Raw genomic sequence first — 27,680 nt, 5'->3', positions numbered from 1 at the left:
ATGTATTTAAGGAATCAAAGAACATTGAATTTATGCCCATTCAATTAACATGCCATCATAACTAGAGTCCAGACTGTAAAAGCTGTGTGTGGTATAACATTTATATAAAAAACAATTGGTTTATTAAACTTACAGAAGGAATATTATGGTGAAAATATTGATTAGTACTGACCAGTATATACCAACAAAATCCTATTCTTTGTCTGTGTTTCTAGCTTATTTTTCACAGCAATATACTGTAACTATTTACCAATACATTATAATGTAAACACATTAAGGGAATGGGCATTCAAGTTGAATAAAGACACAGTGAGACCCAACAGTGCTATGGGAATTTCAAACAACATTTTATTTCCGGTATGTATTTTTTTAACAAGTCAAAAGTTTGAGGTGCATAGTCATGGAGGGAGCATGAGCAACATGGTCACAAATACAGACAAACAGCTGAACATTCAGAGGAAAGTTGAGGAAACCTGGGGTTGTGTATGTGTTGAATGGACTGCGCTGATGTAAGCGAAATATAGTAATTTGCTGCAAGATGTCGACTTACTAAAAAACACTATGATTTGTATAACATTAGTGTGTAATGTGTAGATATGAATTTGTCTTTTGGTTAAGGGACAATTACGTTAGCAGCCGCTAGATGTGTAAAAACAGTGTTGAAATAGTTTAAAATGCAGGACTGCAGTGGGAAAATGTGGAGAGGTCAGTGTCAGCCTGTGCTTATAATTCCAATCTCGAGCTAGCTAGCCTTGGTCAACAAGATAATCTCTTTCAAGAGTTATAGGAGGCAGTTTGCTAGGCATGTAATATAATATTGACTGACACACAACAGGTCACAGTATGCATCATAGTTTGGCATTGCTAACAATAATTTCATTATGTCAAATTTCTGAAAAGGAAAACCATTGTGTTAGTGCCAAAGTAAGAACATATTGCTCCTCTTTAATCTTATTTCATGTATCATCCTCTTGGATCAGGATTGTAGTAAAGTTGACTTTTCTGCTGAACTACACCGACATTAGATCAATGGTTTGATCTTTTGATCTGTGTGGAATGTGGGAAGCAGAGAGCAGACGTCAGACTCTTGGCTTGGCAGTGTGAGTTTCAGCTGCTAGAAATACAGAAGTAGTATAGAGCAGTATCCTCTACAATTTAGTACTGAAATGCAGCGGTAACAACAGCAGACGTGAGACTCTTGGATTGGCAGTATGAGTTTCAGCCGCTCTGGCAGTAAGAGCAATACTAACTCTAAGGAATCATAGTGGTCAGTCAGAACTCTTTGTTGTTTTAGTGAGTAAAGTGACATTAACACTGAGACTATTTGTAACTTTTTAATGCTCACTATGGGAGCAATTTGATAAAGGAGTGTAAACTTACGCACACATCACCCCTTTTTTTAAATGTAGATAAAATGTCCAAATGGGCACAGGGATTAAAATTATGTTTACTTGTAAGCAATCTAACTAGTAGCATTATCTAAAGCAATTAGCAACAATTTAAACATTATTTATGGTATCTTTATGTTGTTTCAACTATGAAAATTGTAGCAATGATTTTATCACTCACCTATTTACATAAAATAAAGCTTCAGGTTTAGGCTAGTTGACAAAAAAATTATCTTTTTTTTTTTTTTTAAATCTAAATCCAAATGTGCATTTTGAAATTGTATCTCTTATCAACTTCCACCAGAGAGAAGATTATGTGATGTGATGGGCATTTTCCACTGGGTGGCAGTCACACTGTGTTTACTGTTCTGTATTGCACCACTGCAGAGAGGCATTCTGCACTGTACAGGGCAGACTCAGTACTGCAGCAATCACTAGAAGCAGTTGGCTGACCTCAAGACTCCAGGTTTAGGACACATCTTCAAGACAGGGCAGATCAGAGTGCACAAGAGGGGCTTATGTGAGAAAACTAAAATCATATTTACATTGCTTTTGGTGGTTTCATACCTCGGTACAATTTCACAAGGTTCTGCAACTAGATTTAGACTGCATTAAATCAGATTCCATTAGTTTATCAATTACACATATATTTGGCCTTCATTAAAACATAATGCCACTCTTACATCCCCCTTATACCTCTGTCTGGTTTGATGGGCATATTTTTATATGGAGTTTTTTCCATTTTGTCAGTAGTTTTACTTCAGGGAAATCCATTATTAATGACAGAGCAAGTCATAAATAAGAAAGAAAAACTAGTAATGGGCTTCACTCCAGTAAACATAAAAATCAAGTTAGGGATCACTGGAAAACATGGCGACCATAAAATTGGAGCTGTATCCACAAAAATACAAGTTATGCATCACAATCCCTACATGGAAAAAACCTGTATGTCACAGTTAAAGGTATGAGTTAAGAAAAGTACACTAACAGACAGATCAACCCCACTATATTGCTTTTCTCTATAGGAAGACTTTGCATGTACATATACCCTCTTTACAGTGGGATCTGCACAAGACTCGTTAGACAAGGAAGCAAGTGTGTGTGTGTGTCTGTGTGTGTGTAGTGCTTCCTTATATCCATAACATTTAAAGTTTAACAACACAACAAGAATGTTGTATCACTTCTAACACTGCACAGTCACAGTTACAATGTTAGTAGCTATTACAGTTTTCCAAAGCAGATAAATCTGTTTAAAGGACAAATCCGGCGCAAAATGAACCTAGGGGTTAATAACACGTGTACCGAGTGGACCGTTCTCTGGGATATGTTTTCATGCTAATCGAATGTGACCAGTTTTAGCCCAAACCGCGAATTGGCTTATAACGCTAGTCGTCGGGGCACGAGTAAAGTACGAACGGCGTGCTTGAGCTATGTTACTGATTACTGGTTGCACAGCGTTCGTCGTTCGACTGATCGTGACTGTTTTCCCAAGATGGCGCCCGCCTGTATACATGAACGGTACTGTAATAAACTGTCTGTACACTTACAAAGTTCTCAATGCTTTGGTTTACATGTAGGGACCCTCATTATGCTACCGTGGAAGTGTGGGGCTATTTTGAGCCTTGTTAGTGGTATAGAAATAGCGATTTCTTTTTACTTTACTCATGCCCCGACAACTAGCGTTATAAGCGAATTAGCGTTTTGGGCTAAAACTTCTCACATTCGTTTAGCATGAAAACATATCCCAGAGAACGGTCGAACTCGGTACACATGTGTTATTAACCCCAAGTTTATTTTGTGCCGGATTTGTCCTTTAATGTAGATATCCAGTATGAATCTAATGTCGATACATTAGTCCAACTGAAATACATTAGTACAGTGAAGATACATACATCAGTACAATGAACAGTGCCATGGACAGAGTTGCCTTCGCAGTCAGTCCAGACACATCTATAAAGTGCCTAATAACAAGTTATTGCATATTCTGATATCTGTCTTATTGCTTCCATTGAAAGCAAGAAGGGAAATGCACTCCAGTTTTAGAGGGGAGCGGTCTGAGGTGAAAATTTAAATACAATCTTGCCATAGAGCTCTGTTCAGACATTGCTAAAACCATTTTGACACAATGCCGTTGATAACTAAACACAACGTGAACATGTTGGATTTTTATAACTCGTAATACATATAATACATATAAAAGAACAATGGCTTTGAAGTCACTTCCATGATTTCCTGTGTTGTGCACCCACTCTGAACTGTGGTAAAGTGCTATATTGTTTGTATGCAAGGCCAGCATACTACTCTTGGGTATCAAAGTGGCTCTTAGTATGTGAGTGCATGTGTATAGGCGTGTATGTGCTTGCGTATGTTTATGTGTAGCTTTCCCCTGTCATAGCTATTCGAGCTATGTGTGAGGGTGTGGCAGGTCAGAAGTGACCTCTCGTACTGAGAGTTCTAGAGGGTTCTAGTTTTAGTTTAGCACTAAGGTCATCTACGTGGGCTTATCAGGAGATAAAGTAGAAGTGATCTAATGAAGACTTTGTTGACTTTTCTTATTTGTCTTTTCTTAAACAAAATGTGATGACTGTTTAATTTGAGCATGTTCTCTCGATTAAATTTACTTATAATTTCATTTTGCCAAACAACTCCCAGCTCCCTCCAAACTCTTGATTACTTGTTACCTGTACTTACCAATAAACCTTTTAGTGCTAAGACACGGTACTATTTAAACAACCCACACAAACTTCTTATAATCTTCAATGCCCCTAAAGTCACACCAAGTAGTTGTTGGCTAATCTGAATTTCGAACTGTGCAAAACACTGAAAGTATTGGCTGGTTGTAGAGTCGCAAAAAAAATACGGCAAAGAAAAATGAACCACTGCTATTGGTATATACACACATTCATTTGATAATGACATTAATATATTGAATATCATTTTTAGAATGAATCAAAATATACTATTTTTGGACAATATTTAACATCTATTCCCTGACAGTCTTTACATTCTTTTTCAGTGATCTGTCCCAATGCTATGCTGCCTGCATTCCTGAGGCACCATCAATGGACTTGTTTGGACAATATGTGCACAAATACATGTATTAATACAGGGTATCAGAACACGTTTGTATTGGAAGGTAGCCAGTAAGAGTCTGCATACAAGCGCGGAAATGTGGAAGTGAATTGGTATCTGGAGAATTGCATTTTGTTGCTCTCCCCACTAACGGTATATCCTGCTTGTGTCAACTTCTTAAACTTTTTGCAGAGTTGTTCAATTGTATGATTCACATTTGGAGATATTAAAATGTTCTTACTTTTGAATAACTGTAAAATGTCTTTAACCCTTCTTTCCCACGAATACCTGCAGGCCATGACTCTAAAACAAGAGTCACCTTTCAATCTCCCTGACCCTGTTAAAGGGGTAAGAACAGTTGTTGTAGTGTTGGGGGGGTGCTTATCAAGCATTGACGGGGCTTCAGTCAAATTTAGGTCGATGTGAAGTGTTAAATGGGACCATACAGAGACACATGGAAATGTTTTGGTACTGTGGTGCTAGACAACATATACTTATATGAAGTTATATAAAATGCACACATGCTAAAAATGCATTGGTTATTAGTCAGAAGCAGCATGATTAAATGCATTCATTTCTATAGGGAGCTGGGTAGTCTAGGGATTGTCTTTGATGAGGTTTGGTTGTTTTTTTTAATACATTTTATGTGTTTTTTTTAATCCTCCCACCAGCAGAGGGAGCAAAGCAGAACAGGCACCTGTGTTTCATCTAAAGCAAAACAATAAAACGTGTGCAGAACCGGATCCTTCAGTCTCCTAAGAAAGCCCAGTTGTCAGCGTTAGCCAGCCAGTCATTCTAATGTTGGCATTAATGAACCAAACATCCCAACAGTAAGTCAAACCTGGACGCAGCTGCAAACTTAAATAAAAAAAAAATGCAAAAAAAAAAATGAAAGTTGAAGTACAGGCTGGCATTGGCAGTAGTTAAGTTTAGATCGGTACTAATGGCGCTTACCCACTGCTAGTACCAGCTCGGCTCGGCTCGACTCGAGTCGGCCGCGGTGCCCCGTCCTCCTTTTTCCATTGCAGATTTAGTACCGCCTCATGCGTGAGTCAAGCGTGGTTGGTCGTCATAACGGCGCCGCAGGAAACTGCCATGACATAATGCGACACACACACAGAACGTCGAAGGTGTGTTGTTTTTGATTCTCAGCATGTGGCTGTTGCCACAGCCAGAAGACAAGTTTTGTTTAAAAAAAAAACGCCGCTGGCTAAACCATTTAAAAAATGGCGGGTTTGTACAGGATGCAAAATTACGAATCCTACTATGGCCACGCCAAGACCCGCCCTACAAAGCAGCTTGATTGGTTGGAGTTAGGCATTTCACCTTGAGTGGTTAAGGTTAAGATAGCCAATTGGTCAGGGGATAGGACCTGTACAAATCAGGTTACGTTGCCTTGCGTAAGCATGGACGCCTGGCCAATAGTAGCTATTGAAGGGCAGGTCTTGTTAGGTACCATGTAATGGAAAAACGCCATAAAAGGTCAGGAAGAAAATTACTTCAAAAACATCTAGCAAACCGACATGTGGTTGCTAGTTTACTAGGACAGCAAAACGTGAAACATGTTAAATCGGTCCTACATTTGTTACATGATTTTACAAGCAGTGTTAAGAAGATGTATATTTACCGGTTTTAATTAGAACAAATTTGATTATGACCGTAAAATGTTGACTCACATTTTTTACTTTACAGAACAAACTGAACTGGAAGTTAAGTAACGTAACAGATGATTTTAACCCAAACCACAATCTTTTTCTAAACCTAACCAAGTAGTTTTTGTGCCTAAACGTAATCAAACAACGACCGTTTGACAATGTTAAATAGTGTTTAAAACTGCGACTGTTACGTTCTGTCGTTTAGATATTAGGACAGGACTATAATGTCGTATGGTTTGGAGGACTTGTTGGTTTGTTTGGGTCCAAGTTTGACTTTGAGTTGTGGATGGAAGAATCAAACATACTGGTAGCTTGTCAACTGAGAATGGTTAATTGTATTTTTGAGTGGCAGTTGATTATTGAAATGTTACATTTAGAAAAGAACAACTGAGGATATGCTTTGTGCAAAGTTTTTCTTCTAAGATGATGTAAAGAGGGTATGGAAACCACAAGCATATATATTTGGTGGCAGAGACAGTTTACTTGAGGCTCTACTGAAGTGTTAGTTTTCAGAGCAGATTTCGATAACGGAGGCTGCACACTGTAACAAATGGGCTGCCATGTAGGTGAGAAAGTGATCCAGTCCTATGCACATTCTACACTGCATGATTTAAAATAGACATTTACATGTTGGATTAGTTAGCCGCTAGTAAGATAAAACAGTCCACTGATAACAGCATTTTCTCTGAGCGTGTACATTTGTCTAACATATATACAAACATACGGACATACTTTGCATTTTGCTCATGCCTTTGGTGTCCCTTTGTTGTCTGCTTTGGCTCCTGAAAGTCCATTTTCTGTGTTGTCATTCCCTGAGCTCACCAGGCACTCTTTGCTGCAGGGGACAAAAAAAAGCAAAGGTTAAGATGTACACCCACAGAGGGAGGAGGTGTATACTGTAGGAGTGATAAGGGCTGTATATATACATCTGTAGGGATTTTACCTAGCCTAACCCTCACAGCCCCAAATAATAATCTTGTGTTAGACACAAGTTGCAAATATTTAATTTAGATTTTCAGTTAATTGAAAGCTCAGAAGAACTCATTAAAAAAACCTGAGAACTTGATGCCTTTTGCCAATCTTGTAACCATTTGTATACACGTATGTATCATGGTTAATAAATAGATGTTTTGCAACTCACTACTGACATAACAATTGTTTTATGTGAGAAGACAAAATAGAGATGCCATTTGTCACTGCAGCTGCAGTCATTAAGCAGCTCAACATGATTTTTATCTGACATGTGTGTGCACCTGCGTGAGTTACAAATTGTCACATTTGAAGTGGCAGCAAATGTCCCGTTAACATGGACAACAATAGTCTAGTCTTATGCAGTTAAGATGATGTGACATGACAAAGTTTAAATTAGGAACTGTTTTCATTCAAAACACAGTCCTAGTCAGTACAAGCATTGTCACATCAAGACATTATTTCATCTTTAGTCACATTAATGAAGATCATCATGTTATACTTCTATATTTTGTTTAATTATTGTAACAAAATGTGAAAAGGGGCTATTTTAGTCATTATCTGGGCATTGTCTGAAAAGGGTCATACAGCAATTGATTACCACATTCAAGTACTGCAAGGACTGGCAGTAATATATTTCATAAGAAGCCTGATACTATCTATTCTATATTCTGTATTTCTTCGTAATCTTTCCTCAGTATTCTGTGTTATTAGCATAATCAGCGATGTACTCACTTCTTCTCATCATCCTTCAGTAGGAAGTGAACAACCAAGGCCTTTATCACCATGACAATGATAACTAAGCCAATGACTCCACCCAGCACTGAGACAATGATAACTGTCAAAGTATTGTCAACCTCCCTCACTAAAAAAGAGGGAGAGAGAGAGAGAAAGACATTGCGAGGGAGAAAGAGTGAGAGATGAGACACTAGCAGCGATTATATATTAATCTGTCTGAAGGTGCAGGCACTTATAAGCAGGTATATTATAAAGTTAGTTGTTTCTGTGTGCCGGGTGTATGGAACTGCATGCATGAATGCGTGCATTTGTCACATACTTTGGTCCACCACTATAAGAGTGTAGATAGCACTGTGGTTGCGGTTCTTCTCTTTTGGGTTTCTGGCGAAACAGATGTACTCTCCCTCATCTTCAAAGGTGATGTTCCACAGCAGGATGGAGATGTTGTTGCTTTTTGAGGAGCCGACAAACTCCACACGCTCATGGTACACACTGACCTTGGGCTCCACGCCCTCAATGGGAATCACCGCTTCACAATACTACACAAACACACATGTATGTACTTAGATACACAAAGATGAGTAGTCAGAGTGGTATTTCCATATGCACACCGATCGGCATTAGCATGTGTGAAAGTAAAATGTATCTTTCAATACAATTTCAGTGTATTGTTTGTACAGTATGTCCATGTTGCTACAGTATTGCGCGTGCATGTGTTTGTGTGTGTGTGTGTGTGTGTGTGTGTGTTGTGTGTGTGTGTGTGTGTGTGCGGTGTACCTTGTTCATGGTCCCATTGTCATTATAGTGCCAGCTGAAGTATAGGTTTTTGATGCCAATACAGGAGGAGTAGGTGCAAGGCAGCAGGACTGTAGAGCCATTCATTGCTTCAAGTTGAGACACTTTACCTGTTGAGACCTCCAGTCCACCAACACTCCATACACCTGAATCAAGGGAGAAAATAAAAGGTTAAGGAAAAAATGGACAGCCTTGGTATTGATAAACATAATAAAACACAGATATAAAACAAAATTAAAACTATTAAAAACAGTACAGCACATGTACAGTAAAGACCAAAAATAACACACTTTAGTTAGAAGTAGGGTCAATTACAGTTCAGGTTACTTTGCTTTCAAACCTGAATGACAAGATATAAAGTAATGTCAGTATGCGTGTTAGCCAGGCTGAGCTAGGATTACTATAAAAGATGAGTGCTACTGATGAGTAATGGCATTACAAAGTAAAGCTAATGAGATGACAGATTTTCTTTGCTCTTTAAACAGTGTTTACTATCCTTTTTTAGTATGTTTTGGATTTCTAAAACTCAACTGCAACTTATGGCTGATAGGGGTTTCACAGAATAGTCCACTATTCGAATATTCAACCAAAACTACTAATTGACGCAGCGCATTATTGTCGAATATTCATTAATCTGTGGTTTTAACGTGGTGCTGTAATGAGTAGTGGCACATATATTTCGTTATTGTGGTCAGTCAGATGGGTGTTTCATAATTTTGGAATGTTCAGCTGAGTTCTGAGAAGGCAGGGGAATTCCACTAAAACAGGATGTGCACAGGTCCAGTAGAAAGATAGAGAGGACTTCCAGCTTAACGATCTATGGAGTAGAACGCAACTTTCGGGGCTCCTGCAATTAGCTTTAAATTAATTTCATTGGCACCTTTTCGTGTTCTTTTTCTTGGCTTAAGATATATCTAACACTTCATCTTTGACTTTTGCTATGCTACAGTGGAACACCTGTCTGCCGAGCTGGTAAGAGCGGACAATACGTGTGAGGATCTTGAGGCCAGATCGCGCCATAACAATTTAAGGATCGTAGGTGTGCCTTAAGACTCAACCAGCTCTTCCATGACGTCGGCTGTTTCCACTCTGCTCAAAGAGGCTTTTCAGCTGGATAAAGAGCCCAAACCCGGGGAACGCCCACATCCCATAATCGCCCGACTGCACTATCATACATACTGTTTGGATATTCTGCGGTGAGCTAGGACCCAACAACGAATAAAGGTCGGCGACTTGGCTATATCTATCTTCCCTGACCATACCGCAAAGACTGCCTTGTGCCCGTGCCGCCTTCAATGACATCCGCCGCCAGCTCCGTGAGATACCGGGGTTACGGTATGGCATTCTCGATATCTAGTGTCAGCAAAACATGTTAGCGTAGTGTAAGCTCTTTTAAATGAGTTGCCTCTTCAATTTAAGTTGGGCTTTTGCATTGTGAAGGGTACAAAACAGAAGAAGTGAAGCTGTAGCACTAGGCCCAGCCGTTGTCAATTGTCCTTGCACAGCAGCTGGATACTTGCAATATTACTAGATCACACGAGAATCGCGGGATCACAAATCAACGAACCGGACCAATCGGCGTCCTGTGAGGAGCTACTGGTAGCTACGGCCGTGGTTGAGGTGTGTGTGACGACTGCGACTGTTGGTTCAAAACAACAATGGCGGACGTAATAAACAGATGGTTCATCCAATCACCTGCCAGTTATTAAAAGTGCCTGCCTTTTGTCAAACAGTTTTCAGTGACGGTTTCTCAGATGGTTCTGTGCAACAAACCATCTGGCGCGTCAGGTTAGTTATCAATATGGGAGTTAATAAAAGTTTGTAGGACATCTTGGTTCAGATTACAGAGTCTCTGTTTTATTTTATTACCCTCGGCTACAGTAGTTAGCACACATTAGCTCGGAGGGCTAACTTGGCTTGTTTACTTTATAATGTGAACGTCTTTGTCACACTGAACGTCCCACCGAACATCGTTCTGTCACTTCAATTAAGTGTTGCTTGGTATTTTATATATTTTATTAAAAGGAACGGATATTCAAATATTCATATTGAATAGCTAAATCCGATTTGACTGACAGAATTATGAGTCAAGTATACAGCCCTAGCCATAATCAATGCTGCAGCCTTTAAAAAACAAAACAAAATGGGCTAATTGACAGCTGGCAGTCGTTGCTTATAAAATCTCCACTTAATGCAACAAAACAGGTTGTTTGCGTGCTCTGACTTTAATGCTGCAGGCACCAGCTATGTTCCGTTCACTTTCGGCTTGGGGAGAGTATCAAGTCTTTCTAGTTATCAAGTCACAATGCTAGTACTGTGCTAAATATAGTGACCTAATGTTTTTATCCTGTTTTCAAGTAAAGCCTCTTGTTCACAATCCACCTCCCCCTGCCTCCCCAGGTCCTTTTTCACAATTAGCAAGTGATTTCACAATGCCAGTGTTGTAGAGAGGAATGTGGAAAACTTGTTGCTGAGGACAGAATGTCACTGGATTTGGGGGGAATTTCAAGACGGTAACCCCAAGGCCTGAATGAGTAATTGTCCTCTGATGGTTAATGTGATCAGAGTTTAAAATGTGTTGCACATCCATGAATACTTTTGAACATGTACTCTTTAATATATACTGCTGTGCTATTTGATACATATTAGATTGTAAATATAATACGATACACTTATAAATGTTGTAAATATTGAGTTCATTTATTAATTTATTTCGGTGCATTCACTGCTCCTGTATGCACAAGGTGACCAGACTGTGTGTACTTAGGTGCGTAACTGGCAAACAAACAAGCCAAGAGAGACAGCGAGACAGAAATGCTCATAAATCAAAACAAATTATTACAAAATATTATTGGTTTCATGTGACATTTTTGCACAAAGCAGAAAAGACATCACATTGAAGTAACTCATTACCAAAAGAGACAGCTTATCTTGTATTGCTATTTGGGTCTTGCTGGGCCAGGTATGTTGCTTTTGCAGTGACAGCTGGTGTAATTCTCAGATCGTTGCTCTCTCACACACTTGGGGCCTATTTATAAACGCTGTTCTACACACTGACCTGCTCAGGATCACGTTGCACTTGGACATGGTGCAAACTGTGTTAGAGTGCATGTACGCCTATGTGTCTGTGAAGGACTTACATTTTGCACGGGATGCTTTGCAGCTCTGTGAAGACATCAGTAATAACAAAAGATTACAATACAGGAACCCCTCTGGTCGTTTACTTTAGCACATTGGGTGTTAAATGCTCTGGACATACTGTAATCAGTTGGGGCGCTCACTTTAAATTTGAGATAAATTGCAGTGTTTTCCTATTTATTTGCTCTGAGATTCTGCAATAGCCAATTAGAAGTTTCTGTGATTAAGTTGTCCAATACCAAGTGCAACTGTGAACCTATGATTATTCTCTTTGTCTAATATATAGATTTGGCACATTGTCTAGTATAGAAGCAGATTATGACAATAATATGTTTTAAATATGCACACATTTAGTGATCAACAGGAAAATGATCACAAGTGGTGAACATACCCCAGGTCTCCGCAATGAACTGTGATGTGCATGAATTTAATTCACCTTTTTAATAACTGTTTGGCCTGTCAAGTTGTCATCATTCAAGAGAAAAAACAAACTGGATATATTGGTGCACACAGACTCAAAAAAATAATTCATAGTATCAAATGTCTGGTACTGTACCTGTCAGGTTCATGTGGCAAGTTTAAAATCTCTGAATGTTGCACTAAGTATATAATTAAACACTGAAGCTATTTCATTGTGTATGATTTGGTTGTACTTGTTTAGTTTTTTGAATTTGCTCTTTTGTCTTCTCAGTCTCACCTCTTTCCTCTTGTCTTCTAACATCCGATATTTTTACCTCTCCTCTGTAATAATCTTGACTCATCTTGACTTGTCAACTCTATTTTCAGTCGCAACTCAGGCCATTTGGGTTTCTCCATGTTCTTTGCTGTTTCTGGTTTTGCTCTTTTTTAATTGGCTCTCACCATTCTTTTTGTTGCAGCGCTGGGCACTTTCTCTGTCACTCTTTTCTTTCTCAATATTTCTGTCTTAGAAATGCTCTCAGAACCTTTCCTCAGGGACGCTATAACTAAATAAGTATTGTAGAGGAGAGATGTTGGGAGCTGGTCTGTATACGTTTGTGTTTTTTTTGGTGTGGGACAGTGGTGGAATCAATGGCAACATAAAGTTTTGAAATGTTTTCGGTATCTGGCTGCTTGTCTGAATCCTTGGCTTGCCTTTTAAACTCTGTTAAGTGGGTTAATAAATAATATTGTACCATCTATCAATATTTACTAGCACAATGCCATATAGCAATGTTTTAAACCAAGTGCTACACAGGAAATAATGGCGCACAGGAAAACAAGTGATAAAACAAGAGAGAATCTCCCTCCTAAATGGAAGCATGATGATCTTTTCCATATCTGAGAGGAGTGTCCCCCCCTCATGCCTAGAAATAGATTTAACACCTCCCTCCCTCCCTCCTTCTCTCCGCCCCATGCTCTTCTTTTAAAATCTTTTCAGTTTGTCCTGACAAGACCCACAGATTTACATACCGAAGCAATGTACTATGCTAGTCCTGTTGTGTATGTGTGCTATATGCATGTGAACTCTTGTCTGTTCATACAGTATAAATGTGTGTGTGTGTGTGTGTGTGTGTGTGTGTGTGTGTGTGTGTGTGTGTGTGTGTGTGTGTGTGTGTGTGTGTGTGTGTGTGTACATGTACATGAGTAATGGAATGTATGATATTTTTAGCTCCAAATATTACATATCTCTTTGTCCCAGTTGGGAAACATCAATATCTGAATCACTGATGGGAGGAAAAAAACAACTCTGTGTGTGTGTGTGTGTGTGTGTGTGTGTGTGTCCTTGACAGACTGTCAAGGTGAGTTTTTTTTTTTTTATACATTTTTTTAAGTAGGCCACAGATTGAAGGGTTAATGTATTTCCGAGTGAACCCATAGAGAATTTACAGATGAGACTATAACCTCTGAGAAAGACAGGGAGAGAGAAGTGATGGGAAGGGTGAGAGAGAAGGGAGGGTGTGAACAGAGAGGAGGAGAATAGAGGAGAGCGATGAATGGGGGAGCAGGGGTAATGCAGTGTGGTGCAAGTGATGGAAGGGGTCACGCTGGATGTATAGGGAAGAGGTGTGAGATGTCCTCTCCAAGGTGAATGAGTGACAGCAGGGCAGAGAATTACAACAGCAGCTATGTAACTAAATCAACAGTGGCCAAGGCTGGGGCACGTTTACACTGCATGTACAGTTTAACACTTATGTAATATGATAGCCACGCCAACAAGTAACAACATACAGTACAATTATCACATATACATGCCAATTGCTGATGCAATGTTACTGGTAATTGCTGTGTTATAACCTGTGCTGCTCTGCATCTGTTTGCTTCGTTGCTTATGTTTTACCACAACTCTTCTGCTGTTTGTTTATTCTCTACAACAACAGGTATTTGAATCCCTTGTGCTAACATATGGCACCATAGAATGAGGCGTCTGAAAGTGAAGGGGATGGAAGTGGTTTATTGCCAGGGTTGAAGTAACAGTTATTCTGTTACTCTGTGTTTTTTTTTTTTTTTGTTCTTTTTGGATTACACAGGTTTAAATTTGGTCCGTGAAGTAGTCTTCTGGGTCGTGTCTGTTATAATGAGGGCTTGTAATGTCAATGACATTTCTATGTGAGTAATGAGTGATACTTTGAGGATGAATAATATAGTTCCAAGGGTGTAATCTTGGTATTTAGATGGAATAGACCTGAAAGCAAGTTACTGTCATGTTTCACGTATCATATATCTGATTATTGCATCAGTAGTGTAGTTTAGAGGGCAGTACTTTAGGTATATTTGAATATCCTTAGACTTTAAGCTTATTGATTATATGATTCCACATCTGACTTTGATTGGGGTTTTGTTTCAGTTGTATTTTTCCCCTGGCTTCATTCTCTGTTGCCAAAGGCCCTGAGAGAGATTGCTGTAACGTTTTGGCAAAGATTATAGATATCTACAAGAGGAGTTAAAAAAAATTCCGGCCATAACCTTTCAACAGATGTGCAATGTGCATATACCATATAGAATATAGAATATTGCCGAATACAGATGAAAAATAGACAATAATGTCCAGTAATGTAATGTTAGAGAATGGAGATGGACAATGCTGCCACAAATGAGATGGGGATAGACATGAGGGATACATTTGATCATCACTACATAGTGGACATCATAATTAAGGGTTAAACTGAAGACCTGCAAAGACTGTAATGGCAATACCTTAACTTATGAATTATTTGACTGACACCCCAAGGTGGCTGACACAAAATGAGTTTGGTCCAAGAATTTCCAAAACAAATGAGGTAATGACGGTGATTGATTGATGATAGGAAAGGGACCAGTGGCTACCACTAGGACCTGGATTGTTTTTAAATTAAAAAGTTTTAGGCTAGATATTTAACTCTGAATAGGAGTGTGTTCCTGTAATAAAACACCGTGAGCACACAAGAAATTGTTAACTTTCAATTTGGTCACCAAACCATAATTGTTAATACCCATTAATGGCCTAGACTGTGTGTGCCCTCCACAGTTTCATAAGGAACCAAAATTACTATTACATTTAATAACAAAAAGATCTATAAGGCTGTGTTTTGCGCCGTTGCTTCAGCAAAGCATTTTTTCACTCCCAACACAATTTTATCATTGCTTATGTCGAAGGGCATTACCGGCTGCTTGTCATTTCAGTTTTGACCATTTTCTTGTTTACCACGCCTTGTAGCTCTGACTTTTTTGCCGTGTCATCACCTTTCATATCTATACAACCGATGTGTTTATAATTAAATTGTTTACTAGAGCACTCCATTGATTACAAGAGCACAATGTTCTTCGTAGATCTAGCCTCTTAATATTGCTCTCAAAGTGCACTGTGAAACTTTAAAATGTAAAAGATTTGGGGGGGGGGGTCTGAGCTCCACCCACCACTGTCTCACAAAATCCTGTGTGAAACACTGGGCTAGCTACATTGTCTAACCGTCTGATGGCAAGTCTACTGATTCCGTTTTTTTCAACCTTTGAAATGAGATTGTCTTATCTGGCTTCGACTGCAACAGATTTATCAGGCCTCGTAGCAAATCAGAACAAAATAAAAGGTGACCTACTAATTACAACAGCAAATACCCCACGGGTGAAGCAACACAAATGAAGATAGAGACTGGCATCCAACTCAACACTATTATACTCGTAACTTATATAACCAAAGATAACATAGTGGTACAAAACTAATTTTTGATAATATATTGGTTAATATTGCAGTTGCTTTAAACATCCCATCATTGCATGAGATGGAGCCAGATCTGGGTTGGCTATATACTGCATTGTTTGAGGTAAACTATATGAACAATAAGGTGTTTAGCAGCTATGGCAGCAAATGTATTGACTAGTTTACATTTTTGTCATTTTAGGGTTGTATAGCCACTGCTGTTTTGCCTGCCCAATAAACAGCCGCCATTTTGTGCCTTGATTTTATGTGGATCCCTATTAGACCCAGCTACAGGTGGATGGGCCTTGTAAATGTTTTTTTCCAATTGCTAGTACTGCTAAGGGTATTGCGAGTTTATTTTTGTGTTGCATGATTTACCTCAGCATTCTGACCTTTTTTTCTAGCGTGGTGGACTGTGGGTGCCCCTCTCCCCTTTACTGCATACAGTATGGTGGTGTTTATGTGGAAACTGTGTGCGCACGTTCAACTCTGCCTTATTATGTGGTTTTGCTGTGTGTATGTGGTTCGATGTAATCCCACATAATCAACTTAGTATTTGTCTCATAGTTTTATAATGACTTCTAAATGAAAACAAAATAATGATGCATATTCTTGTATGTATGACACTTTATTAACTGACATTTCAAGACAAGTTGACATTTCAGCACAATGGTCCTACCCATCCTTATAAAGCGTTATGTCAAAATGTTATATGTAAAATGCCACTTAAATGACAAGATGGTGTTTGCCCATTTTTAAATGTTTATCACTAATCTTTATTATGCAAACTCATTTTTCATCATGTCATCTAGTGACAAATGCTTATGAAAAGGATCAGTCATCTCTTATGTAGGACTTATCTTGACCAAAGTGCAAAAATGTGTTCGTAATGGACAACATAAACTGTGTGAATGTTACCAGTAACAGCAGACATATTTGTTGACCATTTACTTGGAAAATTCCCCAAAAAAGAAATTAATGTGAAAGGAAACAATTATAGGAGCAGAAACTGCTACATTTGAGATACATTTTGCCACTAGAAAATATTTCTGGGATGTTTGGGTGTGGACTTAAATATCAGCATAATATGAAATAGGATAATTTGATATTGCTCACCTAAGAGTGTCACTAAAATTAAGTCCTTGGTCTTGTTGGTCTTGTTGTTGTGTCTCATGGCTCAACTGTGAACTGTGCTGAGTTTCAAAACAACAGAGCTAGGAAGGAATTTTGAGATGTGGGTGCACTATTGGGTGCTAAAACTAAATCAGGGAGTGTATGAGCAAAAGCACAGATCACCACTGCACCACTACGTCACTACTAGTAATACTGCACACACACAGACGTGAACTGTGGCCATAACAATTTTTTTTTAATGTTTTTCTATATTTTTCTTTCCCTTTTATTAATTTCCCCATGAGAAAGACACTGTAATACGTACAGTACATGCATGAAAAGTTATTAAGCCAGTCACTCATCCAGCTCAGCTATCACAAGTCCAAGTTCAGATTGGCCAAGGGTTGGATGCTATTGACCTTAATGCCCTCAGCACAGCAACAAGTAAACATCACCTGTGACATCGCCACACATTTTAGCCTTCAAGTGTGAATAGAGAATGATGAGACAGGGGAGCTAAAGCTGAGGCGATAGAACAGAAGATGTTGGTATGGAGTAATAAAGAAAAGGTACGGATTTACTGTGAGAGCTGTGCACCACCCACCCAGAGCAGCTTAGAAAAAAACGGGAAATAGGAAGGTGTAGAGGCCATAATAGTTTAAATCTATAGACAATTAGAGGGATTCACCTAGTCACAAGCTGGCATGAACGCATTCAGAAGATAGAAGTACAATGCTAGTGTGTAATGTAGAGACATAGAGGAAGAGTGAGAAATGACAGGGCAGCTGAAGGTATAGAGAGAAGTATAACTCACCGAGCAGCAGTGCAACTGCCAGACCAGTGTAAAGTAAATCCCCTGATCTCAGCCGACCAGAGACACTCGAACCAGTGCTGTCCACTGACGCCATGACACCAGGTGTCTGTCTGTCTGTCTGTCTGTCTGTCTGTCTATATATGTCTTTGTCAATCTGTGCCCGTTTTCCAGTCTGGTCAGCCTGAACTGTGTCCAATCTTTGCAAATATGTTTGTGTGTGTGTTAGTCTTATGTGTCTCTGGAGCAAGGTGGGACAGCTGAACTGCAGCTGAAGCCCTGTTCTCAGTCCCTCCCTCTTCTCTCCTCCTCTGCACTCTGTCCCAGGAATGAACGCAAAAAGAGAAAGATAAATTCCTTTAGGGAGTTCTCTCCCGACCAGTTCTTCCCTGTGCTACACTCCAGCAGGCCAAAAAAGCAGAGGAAAAGACAAACTGAAGAATGCAGCAGTTGAATGAAGAGTGCAGGGTCTCCTTCTCTCTCTCTCTCTCCCTCCCTTCCCGTCCTCTGTCGCTGTCTCTTTCAGACTCAGTGGTGATTATCCAGCAAAGGAGAGTGTGAGGCGAAAGGCAGAGAGGAGAAGCGAGGCAGAGCAGTAGCGGCGTAGCAGTTTTGTGTCAGACAGCTCCAATGCTCCAGCAGCAGCAGCCAGGGAAGCAGGCTGGCTGGCAATACCCACAGGGGGAGACATAGGCTGGAGGGGGAGGAGAGCACACGAGAGGCACAGAGTGATGCTGGAGCACAGCCAGCAGCCAGACGGAAAAGCAGAAAGCGTGTGTCTCCACAGCCAGCGCAGGGAGGAATGAGCAAGAGAGGTACTGCAGAGGTAGAGGCGAAATGAGAGTGAGGGAGAAGGAAGGAGGGGATAGAGTGAAATGGTGAGGGGGAGGCAGGGGCTGATAACTGCTGCCACATGCACGCACATACACATATGGATCGAGCGCAGTAAGGCTGAGTCAGCCTTCCTCAAGAGGGTCTTTGAGTCGGACACGGGCTGGTTGCTTCACCCATACCACATACCCCTTTCTTCACTGCATCCTTTGCTCTTGTCTCCGCTTTCATGCGTCTCACATTTCATGCTCCTACTACACCTCTGATTTGGCAGGCTAAAATATTGGCAAGATCGGATCTTGTCCACTGGCAAGTTTTCTCCCAAATGACCAATGAATGTGTTATATCTCTCTTTCCCTTTTCAGTTCTACAGTAGGACTACATATTTGGAGGGGCTTGTTTTGAATTAAAACACATCGGTTTTTATAAAGGTGTGTATTCACAATTGAGTTTAAATCTTTTGGTGTTGCACTGGATTTATTTTATTTTAATTTCTTTTATTTAGTAAGTGCTGTTTTAAGGCACTATGTATGCAGTCTACTGTTCAAGAACAGGCCTGTGTATTTTAATACATTTTGACATTGTGATTTGCATGACATTTTTGTAGATGTTTTTGAAATCATTTGTTTGGTACATTTGACTATAAACCAGCAACTGCCAAAACTGTGCTGATGCAAGCCAAACCGGGCACAGGGCCCAAACAACATCCTTTGAGGTCTGTGGACCGGAGCTTGGCCTGTCTTCCATCGTCTCTTCATAAAATCTTTACAATCAGCGACACGACTGCATTGTAGGAGACCTGGCCTTGGCGGAGTTCTGTGGTTTTAATTAGATTGTCACTGGTCTTAGTTTACATGACTTACAGTTAAGGGCTGTCACACACCTCATTACAAAACATGGAACCACCAGGACATTACAGCACACCCCTTCATCAATTACAGCTCAGCCTTCGACACAATGCAGTGGCAGTGAAGGATCACCAAAGTAACAACTTTAACGTGCAGTCTGACCTTATTCGGAGAATTCCTGACTTCCTCACACATCGAGCAACACATCGACAGTGTCATCACCAACATCAGAGCCACACAGGGCCACATCCGAGGCCCATATCCACCTTGGTTGACTTGCACAGTCGTGCCAAAGGGGACTGTTCATCATCTGTAAACTGCTAGCACTCCATGTAAAACCCCCACCACCACCTACTGTACTGTGGGAAATAATTGACACTTAGGTTCCATCCACATATCACAGAAAATTATTCATGCCTCCGATTAGTCATACACAAAGTCCCCACAAGCACCTCAGACTCAGCACACCCACCACCCTGCCACTCTGGCTGCAGGCACAGAATAATGAGATGCTACGATTCATTTAAAAAATATTTTTCCCATTTCTGCTACAAACCCCCACAAGTATTTAGATGCTTGAATTCTCTCCTAGCTAGCCACTAAACATACTGTAAATCTGTGCATACCTTTGTGCTATAGTTTTTATTCAGTTTTTTTTTGTGCTGGTGTTTATTGGTTTCTCTTGTGTGGTTGTGGTCTTATGTTCATCTCTACTGGTAGTGAGAAGTGATATTACCCTTCTGGAATACATACCAAAGTATTAATGACATGTATGTTTTCTACAGTACTGTTTCTTTTGACTAGAACACCTAATTGCCTTTCCAAATTTCTGTGATGACTTAGCATTGCACAACACGTTTATGATTTCTGTGATGACTTGGCATCGTAGATATGTGTAATGTTTGGCATCATTGCCTGCTCCCTAGAGTTATGACACATTGTGGGTTGTAGCATATTCTGTGATTATCTCATAGCCAGAGTAGTTGTCTTTTCTTACAATATAATGATCATTTGAGTTTTATTGTGCATTTCTGATTTCTGATACCCCTTTCCGCTTCTCCTTTCCTGCATTTTTCTTTTACTACCCATGTTGACATGATGGATGCTAGACCTCCACAACTCTCACACATACACACTTGCATGTGCACACACATCCACATGCTGTCAGGTGATCTGTCTCTTGACATTTATGTTATTTCCAGGTTCAAGTGTATGTGTAAGGGAGGCAGTGATAGATAAGTGAGATAAATGCAGCAAGCTACATGTAGATAAATACATCAATGGATAGTAGAGGTAAATACATAAATACACGTGTATATGAAGAGAGGGAGAATGAAATGCAAACATGTCTTTGCATATGCACACCAACACAGTCGCATGTGAGCACATGCACAAACACCTGCCTCTGGACAGGGTGACCTTGGGTGCTGTGTATAAAAGGAAGGCGGAGCAAAAGAGGACATTACACTGATGAGAGGAGAGGAGAGTGTTAGGGATCAGGAGGGGTGAGAGGAAAGATAAGTTCAAGGGGAGGAAAGACAGGACGGGGACAGGAGGAGGGAAGAGCAGACAGGGGAGAAGGAAAGAAGGTGGGGCGGCAACAGGAGCGAGGGGAGGAGAGAGGACAGGAAGCACAGGAGGGAGGTGAGATGAGAGGCGGAGGGAGGGGAGGATCTGTTTCTGGGACAGCCAAGGAAGCAGAATGCTGCAGTGAAGCCACACAGCTGAGCCGGTCCCAACACAGCTACTGAGAGACACCGAGCTCTCACCCCCTTCCTTCCTTCCTTCTCTCTCTTTCTCAATACGTTCATTTTCTCCCAACCACCACTTTTAACTTCCACTCTGATTAACCTTCCTCTCACCCCTCACTTCGACCTGTTCTATCCATGCTATCCAGTCCTCTCTCTCTCTCTCTCTCTCTCTCTCTCTCTCTCTCTCTCTGTCTTTGCACCAGCCGGTGAGTGAGCAGATTTCAGAAAGCATTCTGAGTGGAGAAGGACAAGTGGGGTGGGCCTCTCTCTACCTCTCCTTTTCATCTATCCTTACTCTTTTTCTCCACCTTTTCTTCATCTTTTTCCTCATCAATTTTCTTCATCTTTTCGTTATTTTTTTTTAAATGTTGCTTTGTGCTTGTAACTTTCTGTTCTTTCCTCTGTTCTTGTCTTTGCATCCCTTTCCTCTCTTTTTGCTGTCTGTTTTGTCCTTGCGGTTTGTGATATTGTTTTTATGTCTGTCCGTCCGTCCATCCATCAGTCGGTGGGGAACAGGGACCTTCAAAAGGTGAGTCCTGTCTAAAGTTAAGAGCAGGTCTGCAGTACATACCTGTGCAGGACATGCAGCCGGCCTCTTTGGTGGAAATTTTATGCTGGAGGCTTGCAACCTCGCAGTTTGCCTTATATGGTCTCATGGTTTGTAGTTGGCCGTTAGTTTGAAACTGGCTATGGTTTGCTTGATGTTAGCAAAACATTGCCTTGGTGTGGAAAAGACTGTACTTCAAAAATGTTGAAAAAAAAATTGCAAGGTCTGTGTGTGTGTGTGTGTGTGTGTGTGTGTGTGTGTGTGCGATAGGAACTGCAAAGAATGTTTTAATACACCTATTTGGTATCTTGCATATCGTCGTCTTCCAATCTTTGATTCTATCCTATCACTACTTGCCGTTTCACTGGGTTTATACACCCACAGAAAAGTTTTATACAATCTTCTAATATCTCATATATCTCCTACAATATTCTGTATTTAAGTGCCTGACATGTGTCATAGTTCTGTAGTGACTGCACGATTAGCAATGAAATTATTTCTTTGTTTAATAATTACTTACATGGTTGTTTCTATAATAGGATTTTTAATAGAATGAAACCCATGCAATCTATGGGGATAGTATATTAATGTTTTAAAAATCCTTGATTTCAAATATTTATATAATTCAATTGCTTAAAGAAATAGATTGATTACATTCATGTTGTCACTCTGTGCTTAAAAGTGACAGTCCGTACAATGGCCTGGTTTAGAATAGCACCTACAGTATGTTGTTTTAAGACTATGTAAACTAAAATGATTACCAATGAAATAGTTCCAATGCCATGTTCAGACAATAGCGCTGCGTAAAATAAACACAGACCCCTTTTTTTCATTTGAATGATGCCACTGTGCTGATGCAGTGGGGGTACAAAAAAAACGCGTGGTCATCCAGAAATAAGTTGAACCAGGGTTAACTGTAAACGCAATGCATTGCCGGAATGTTACTGCACCAGCCAATCAAATACAGTACGTGCAAACGCACAGCTGGTAGATTGCTTTGTAACGTAAATTACCTCGCGATTGTTGCATTAAAAGATAAAATGACTTTTCTGGATTTGTAAAATCCGTTTTTAATCAGATTAAAAACTTCCTTGCACTGTTTTGGTGTCTGATCAGCCTTCAAACTGATGGATTAATTACTCAAACGCGTGCAAGGCTGTTTTTGGTCTCTGGGCTATAGTTCAGATCCTAAATGAATCCCGTTTGTCTGCAAAAGCTAAAAATACATACTCTACATTCACAAAGTCACCTCTGGCTGATTCTCATTGGAGCTGCTCCAGGGTGGCCTTTCTGATGAAATCAGAGTACAGCTTGGCATCCTGGGTTTGAGGCTGGTTACTGCACACATGCATACAATACCTGCATCTGTCGTAGTGTCAAAGATAAAGCACATGATTATATGGAGCAGTCAAAACTCTGATGCAAGGTTTTGAATCCACTGGCCAGCTGGGCCCCTGCTAGGGACTTGCAGGGGCCTTTCTGTGTGGATGTTTCCATGTCTCCCCATTTCTTTTGCCTCCCAGCTGCCTCTGGATTTTTATGTTTCCTCCCACAGTGCAAATACATGTTAGTTAGGTGCTGTGCGGACTCTAAATTGCCTGTAGTTGTAAATGCCTGTATATCTGTAGGTAGTCTGGCTTAACGGATGTACCCCTCCCCTCTCGCTATCTGCTATCGGGGCTTACCGCCCAGAACGGTTATGATTGGTTTAAAGAAAACAAAGAAGCCAGAGCATTTTGTTTCCCTATCCCAGGATAGATAGGTGGTGTAGCCAGACCATATTCCATCGCTGACACAGCGCTGCGGAAATAGATCTGGCAATGCAAGACTACTCTATACGTGTCAGCCCTGTGATAGACTAGTGGTAGACAGTGGTTTTCCCTGTGTCTCAACCAATGTGAGCTGAGATAGGCTTGCACAGAATATGCAGGTATAGATAATGGAAAGATGGAAAAAAATTAAAGTACAAAAAACTATGACATTTTCCCAAATAATCTTTATTTAAAATACATAATGTAATGACAGCTGCTTGTTCAAAAGCAGCACGGTGCAAGCATTAGTTTGGTGTTCACTAACATTTAAAGTGATACAAGAGCAACTGTTTAGGCCAAACTCATAGCCAGAGATGGTAAACAGTGATGCACAATGATAAATATGTCTAATACATTACACAGTATCAATGTTTTGTTTGTTTAATTGTTTCTGATTGAGAAATACAGTATATACAGTAATGTATATGACTTCATATTGCTAACAAAACTTCCCTGGTTAAAAAAACTGCACTAAATTTGCCCCAAATGTTAACCTTTCATCACTCTATGGGTCAACCACACAAACCCTGCAACTTAAACATGCATGATCACACACAGACACCAGTGTCCCAGTACAGATAGTGCTCCCCCAACCAAACAACTCTGCAGTTATATGCATTTTGCCAACTATTCAATTTAATTGTTGTTCTTCACAGCAGATTGTGTTAAATGACCACATTTATCACACAATACACCACCTATAATCATAAAATCATAAATAATAATTTAAAAAAAAACATTAAAAAGACCCTATTAAGTAATAGGCGTAAACACAGACCTGTACAATGTTTTTCTTTTTAAACAATATCAGAAACCAGGACTGGCCAAGCCACCAGATTTGGAAGTGCCAACCACTCTCCAATATCTGGATGACCCAGCTAACCAGCTTGAGACATTACAGGTATCATAGAGGCATCGCTCTGACCGCTGGTCTGTCATCACACCCTTTAAGTTATAACATCATAGGACATTCAGAGACAAACAAAGCTTACATGCTGCAACATGTAAAAGAAGACAATAATAAACAGTGATCTATTCAAGAGAATATATATTTTTTTAACATTTAAGGTGCTCCAACCAAATAAATTATAAAAAAATTCACCACCAATACATTTCCCATTTAACCATATAATCACCATGCCCCACAGCCCCACATTCCAATATACAATCTTATTAAAGTGAGGTTTATATGCTTTCCTTTTTTCCATTATATTCACATGCTCTCCACTATGATTATATTAGAATTGGTATAAATGTGTCAATGTGCAAAACAATATCTACAGTTTTAACCAACAGTGTTGAGGTAAAGGTATTACTTTGGAGACAGAGCTAGGATGTACGTTTTAAAACCTGTATAACTTTATTATATTAATCTGCTTTAAAATACACACTAACGTGTTTGTATTGAGGTGCAATGGCTCAGTTTAAAGTGTTTCTTTTTAAAATCTCTATAAAACAGGGCTCCAGTTGGAGTTAGAATATAAAGACAGATTATTTGTGCGGAAGTTTTTTAGTTTTCTTCATAATATGACATATTGAAAGTTGAATTGTTTTTTGATATTTTACAGGAGGCAGATGAAACTCATCAATGTGCAACCAAATATTATTGAGACTTTATGAATGAAATATGCATGCAAAATACTACTGTATATATATGTCTTGATAAATGGTGCCACCTGATTGCTAGAGTGAAAGCTTAAACATGCTATAGCTTTGGCACACATTGCTGTGGTTTTATGGAAGTTTCTTACTTTTTTATAACATTTTTCTTTCTGATATGCACTGTTTGACATGCACTCATGGCAGTATAGTACAATGTACATGCTTTTAGTTGCCAAAATAACACATTTTACCAGTTTTTTGTCAGTAATCTCTTCTCTGTCTCTCAGTTATGGACATAAGCTTCTTATATTTTAATTTGGATCATTTGGTCACCTGTCTGTGCCTAGTCTTCTGTTAGGGCAACCTTTATTAATTCCTACCATAAATATTAATAATTGTTTGGCTCAAACAGGAATTATGTGATTGTGGGTGCAATGTGAGTTTTTTTCCCTTTAAATTGTCTTTGATATGTTTTTGACTTTGACAAAAATGCTGTCATGATGTCAACAATAATGCACTTCACTTTATCTCTAACAACATACTTCTCATCCAGTGCTAGCTTTATTTGAACTGTAGGGAAGAATTCTGAGAGGATATGTCAACACTGTCACTGACAATTTTCCCAAAGCAAAGTCTGCAGTTGCACAAAGTATTGCAGTCACAGATAGTGTAAGTCTTGTATGATCTAGAAAACTTATTTTAACCCTGTAAATAACCGACTCAACAGAAATATTTGCCTGCTACTCAAACTTCTTTAATCACACACACTAACATATCATTCCTCTAGATAAGGCCGGGATGGATGCAGACATTTCTGTCATACGGTTGGGCGGTATAACCACTAATGACATACAGTAGATATATTAAGATTTGGCTATGCTGTTTGTATTAGTTTGTATTTGTAATTAAATTCACATAAAGTCCTTCGGAAGCATTACAACTAACTGCATGTTAATCATTGCAGTTGTTCATTTAGGCAACGTCACTAATCATCAGACCAATAAAAACATGAGCCTACCGATCCCCTTTTACACTAAAAAAACACTTTGTGCATGCTAACAAAAAGTGGATGAAGAAATAAAGACAGACAGAAGACATATTTGGCAGGGCCAAAATATGAAGCGATTATGTTAAACATGTTGCTTCAACTGCCTTTTTAACAAGCCATTTTGACAGGTCAAAATAGAAAAAGAACTTGTGTAAATACTATCATTAATGATGGCTGAATTCCATTTAGCCGCTTCAGTTTCAGAGTACTGGCATTATTCATGCTGGCTCACTGTCACACTGGCTCTGTCTGAAATCGCTCCCTTGTTTATTCACTACTCCAAATATGAAATTTCAGACACTTCATCATAATTTTGTGTTACCACTGAGTAATGTCATGGGACTGTAATTTTCACATCTTTTTTGTTCCATAGTGATAGTGAATTTTTGAGAGCACTATATAGCGCATACTTTTTACATACTCAAAATTCAGACACTCAAAGAAAATGGTGGAGGGTAAATATAGTGCACTATATTGTAAATAGGAAGTGATTTCGGACACAGCTACTGTCATGGCTTGAATAGAACAGAACCATTGTTAATGTTATTAGTACACCTGTGCTTTTCCTACTATGACAAGTCAACGTGTCTGCCGTGTCTATTAAGCAAAGTACAGTAACAGATTCTGTTGACTATGCAGGGCAATAGTTTTTGCAAGAAAACCTTCCCCAGGCATGAGGAATGTTTCAGAATGCTCTTTGGCTAATCATTGACTATGTTTACATGCAGCCAATAACCCGTTCAAAACCGGAATATTAGCAATAACCCGGTCGTGCACGGCCACGTAAACACAGGCAAAAACCCGAATATGCTCACATTCCGGATTTTAAAAACCCAAATATGCTACCTGGGTTACCCCTTTTCTAATCCGAAATTTTGGTCATGTAAACGCGTATCGCCATATCCCCATCAAAAGGAACATTGATTTGTGTTCTGCGCATGTTCTATTCGCAAGGAATCTTGGTCTTTTGAGTACAGGAACTTCTTGTATGCGCCAGAAAACATAGTTATAATAATAATTATATACTATAATAATATAGTTATATATATGTCAATGCAGAAAACCTGCACACAGTATACCGGAAGTAAACAAGAAGTAGAGGTAAACATGGCGAGACGCAGCACAGCACCACACTTTTGGAGCGAGGAGGAAACCAATTTCTTTATTAGTGTGGTGAAAACCATGAATATAATGTCTTTTGTTGACGGCAGAAAGTACCGAGATAGTGAGATTTATAAGAAGGTGACCGAAAAGTTATTGCGTCTCAAGGTTGTCCGTAGGCTACGTCCAGACGCTAACTGTGCGTCGCCGTTTATTGCCAATTGATTACAAATTCCACGTATACAGGAGTAACTCTCTCTGCTCACGCATGTAAACGGGTTATTCCGAATGTTTCAGAAACCCGAATAGTGACCTTAACCCGACCAT

The 27,680-nt window shown here is 39.6% G+C and overlaps 1 protein-coding gene across 1 annotated transcript; it reads right to left on the bottom strand.

Moving 5' to 3' along the window:
- Positions 1–323: 323 nt before the first annotated feature.
- On the bottom strand, positions 324–18,670 carry scn4ba (sodium channel, voltage-gated, type IV, beta a). The gene is made up of 6 exons (XM_039784678.1): positions 17,818–18,670; positions 8,600–8,763; positions 8,142–8,361; positions 7,820–7,949; positions 6,848–6,950; positions 324–1,047 (listed from the first exon to the last, which is right to left on the bottom strand). Exons 1-5 carry the CDS (start codon positions 17,909–17,911, stop codon positions 6,860–6,862), a joined length of 699 nt encoding a protein of 232 aa, XP_039640612.1. The 5' UTR covers positions 17,912–18,670; the 3' UTR covers positions 324–1,047; positions 6,848–6,859.
- Between the last annotated feature and the right edge of the window lie 9,010 nt (positions 18,671–27,680).

The sequence above is a fragment of the Perca fluviatilis genome, chromosome 2, assembly GCF_010015445.1.
Source record: "Perca fluviatilis chromosome 2, GENO_Pfluv_1.0, whole genome shotgun sequence".
Classification (NCBI taxonomy): domain Eukaryota; kingdom Metazoa; phylum Chordata; class Actinopteri; order Perciformes; family Percidae; genus Perca; species Perca fluviatilis.
This window is presented reverse-complemented; position numbering and strand designations above follow the sequence as displayed.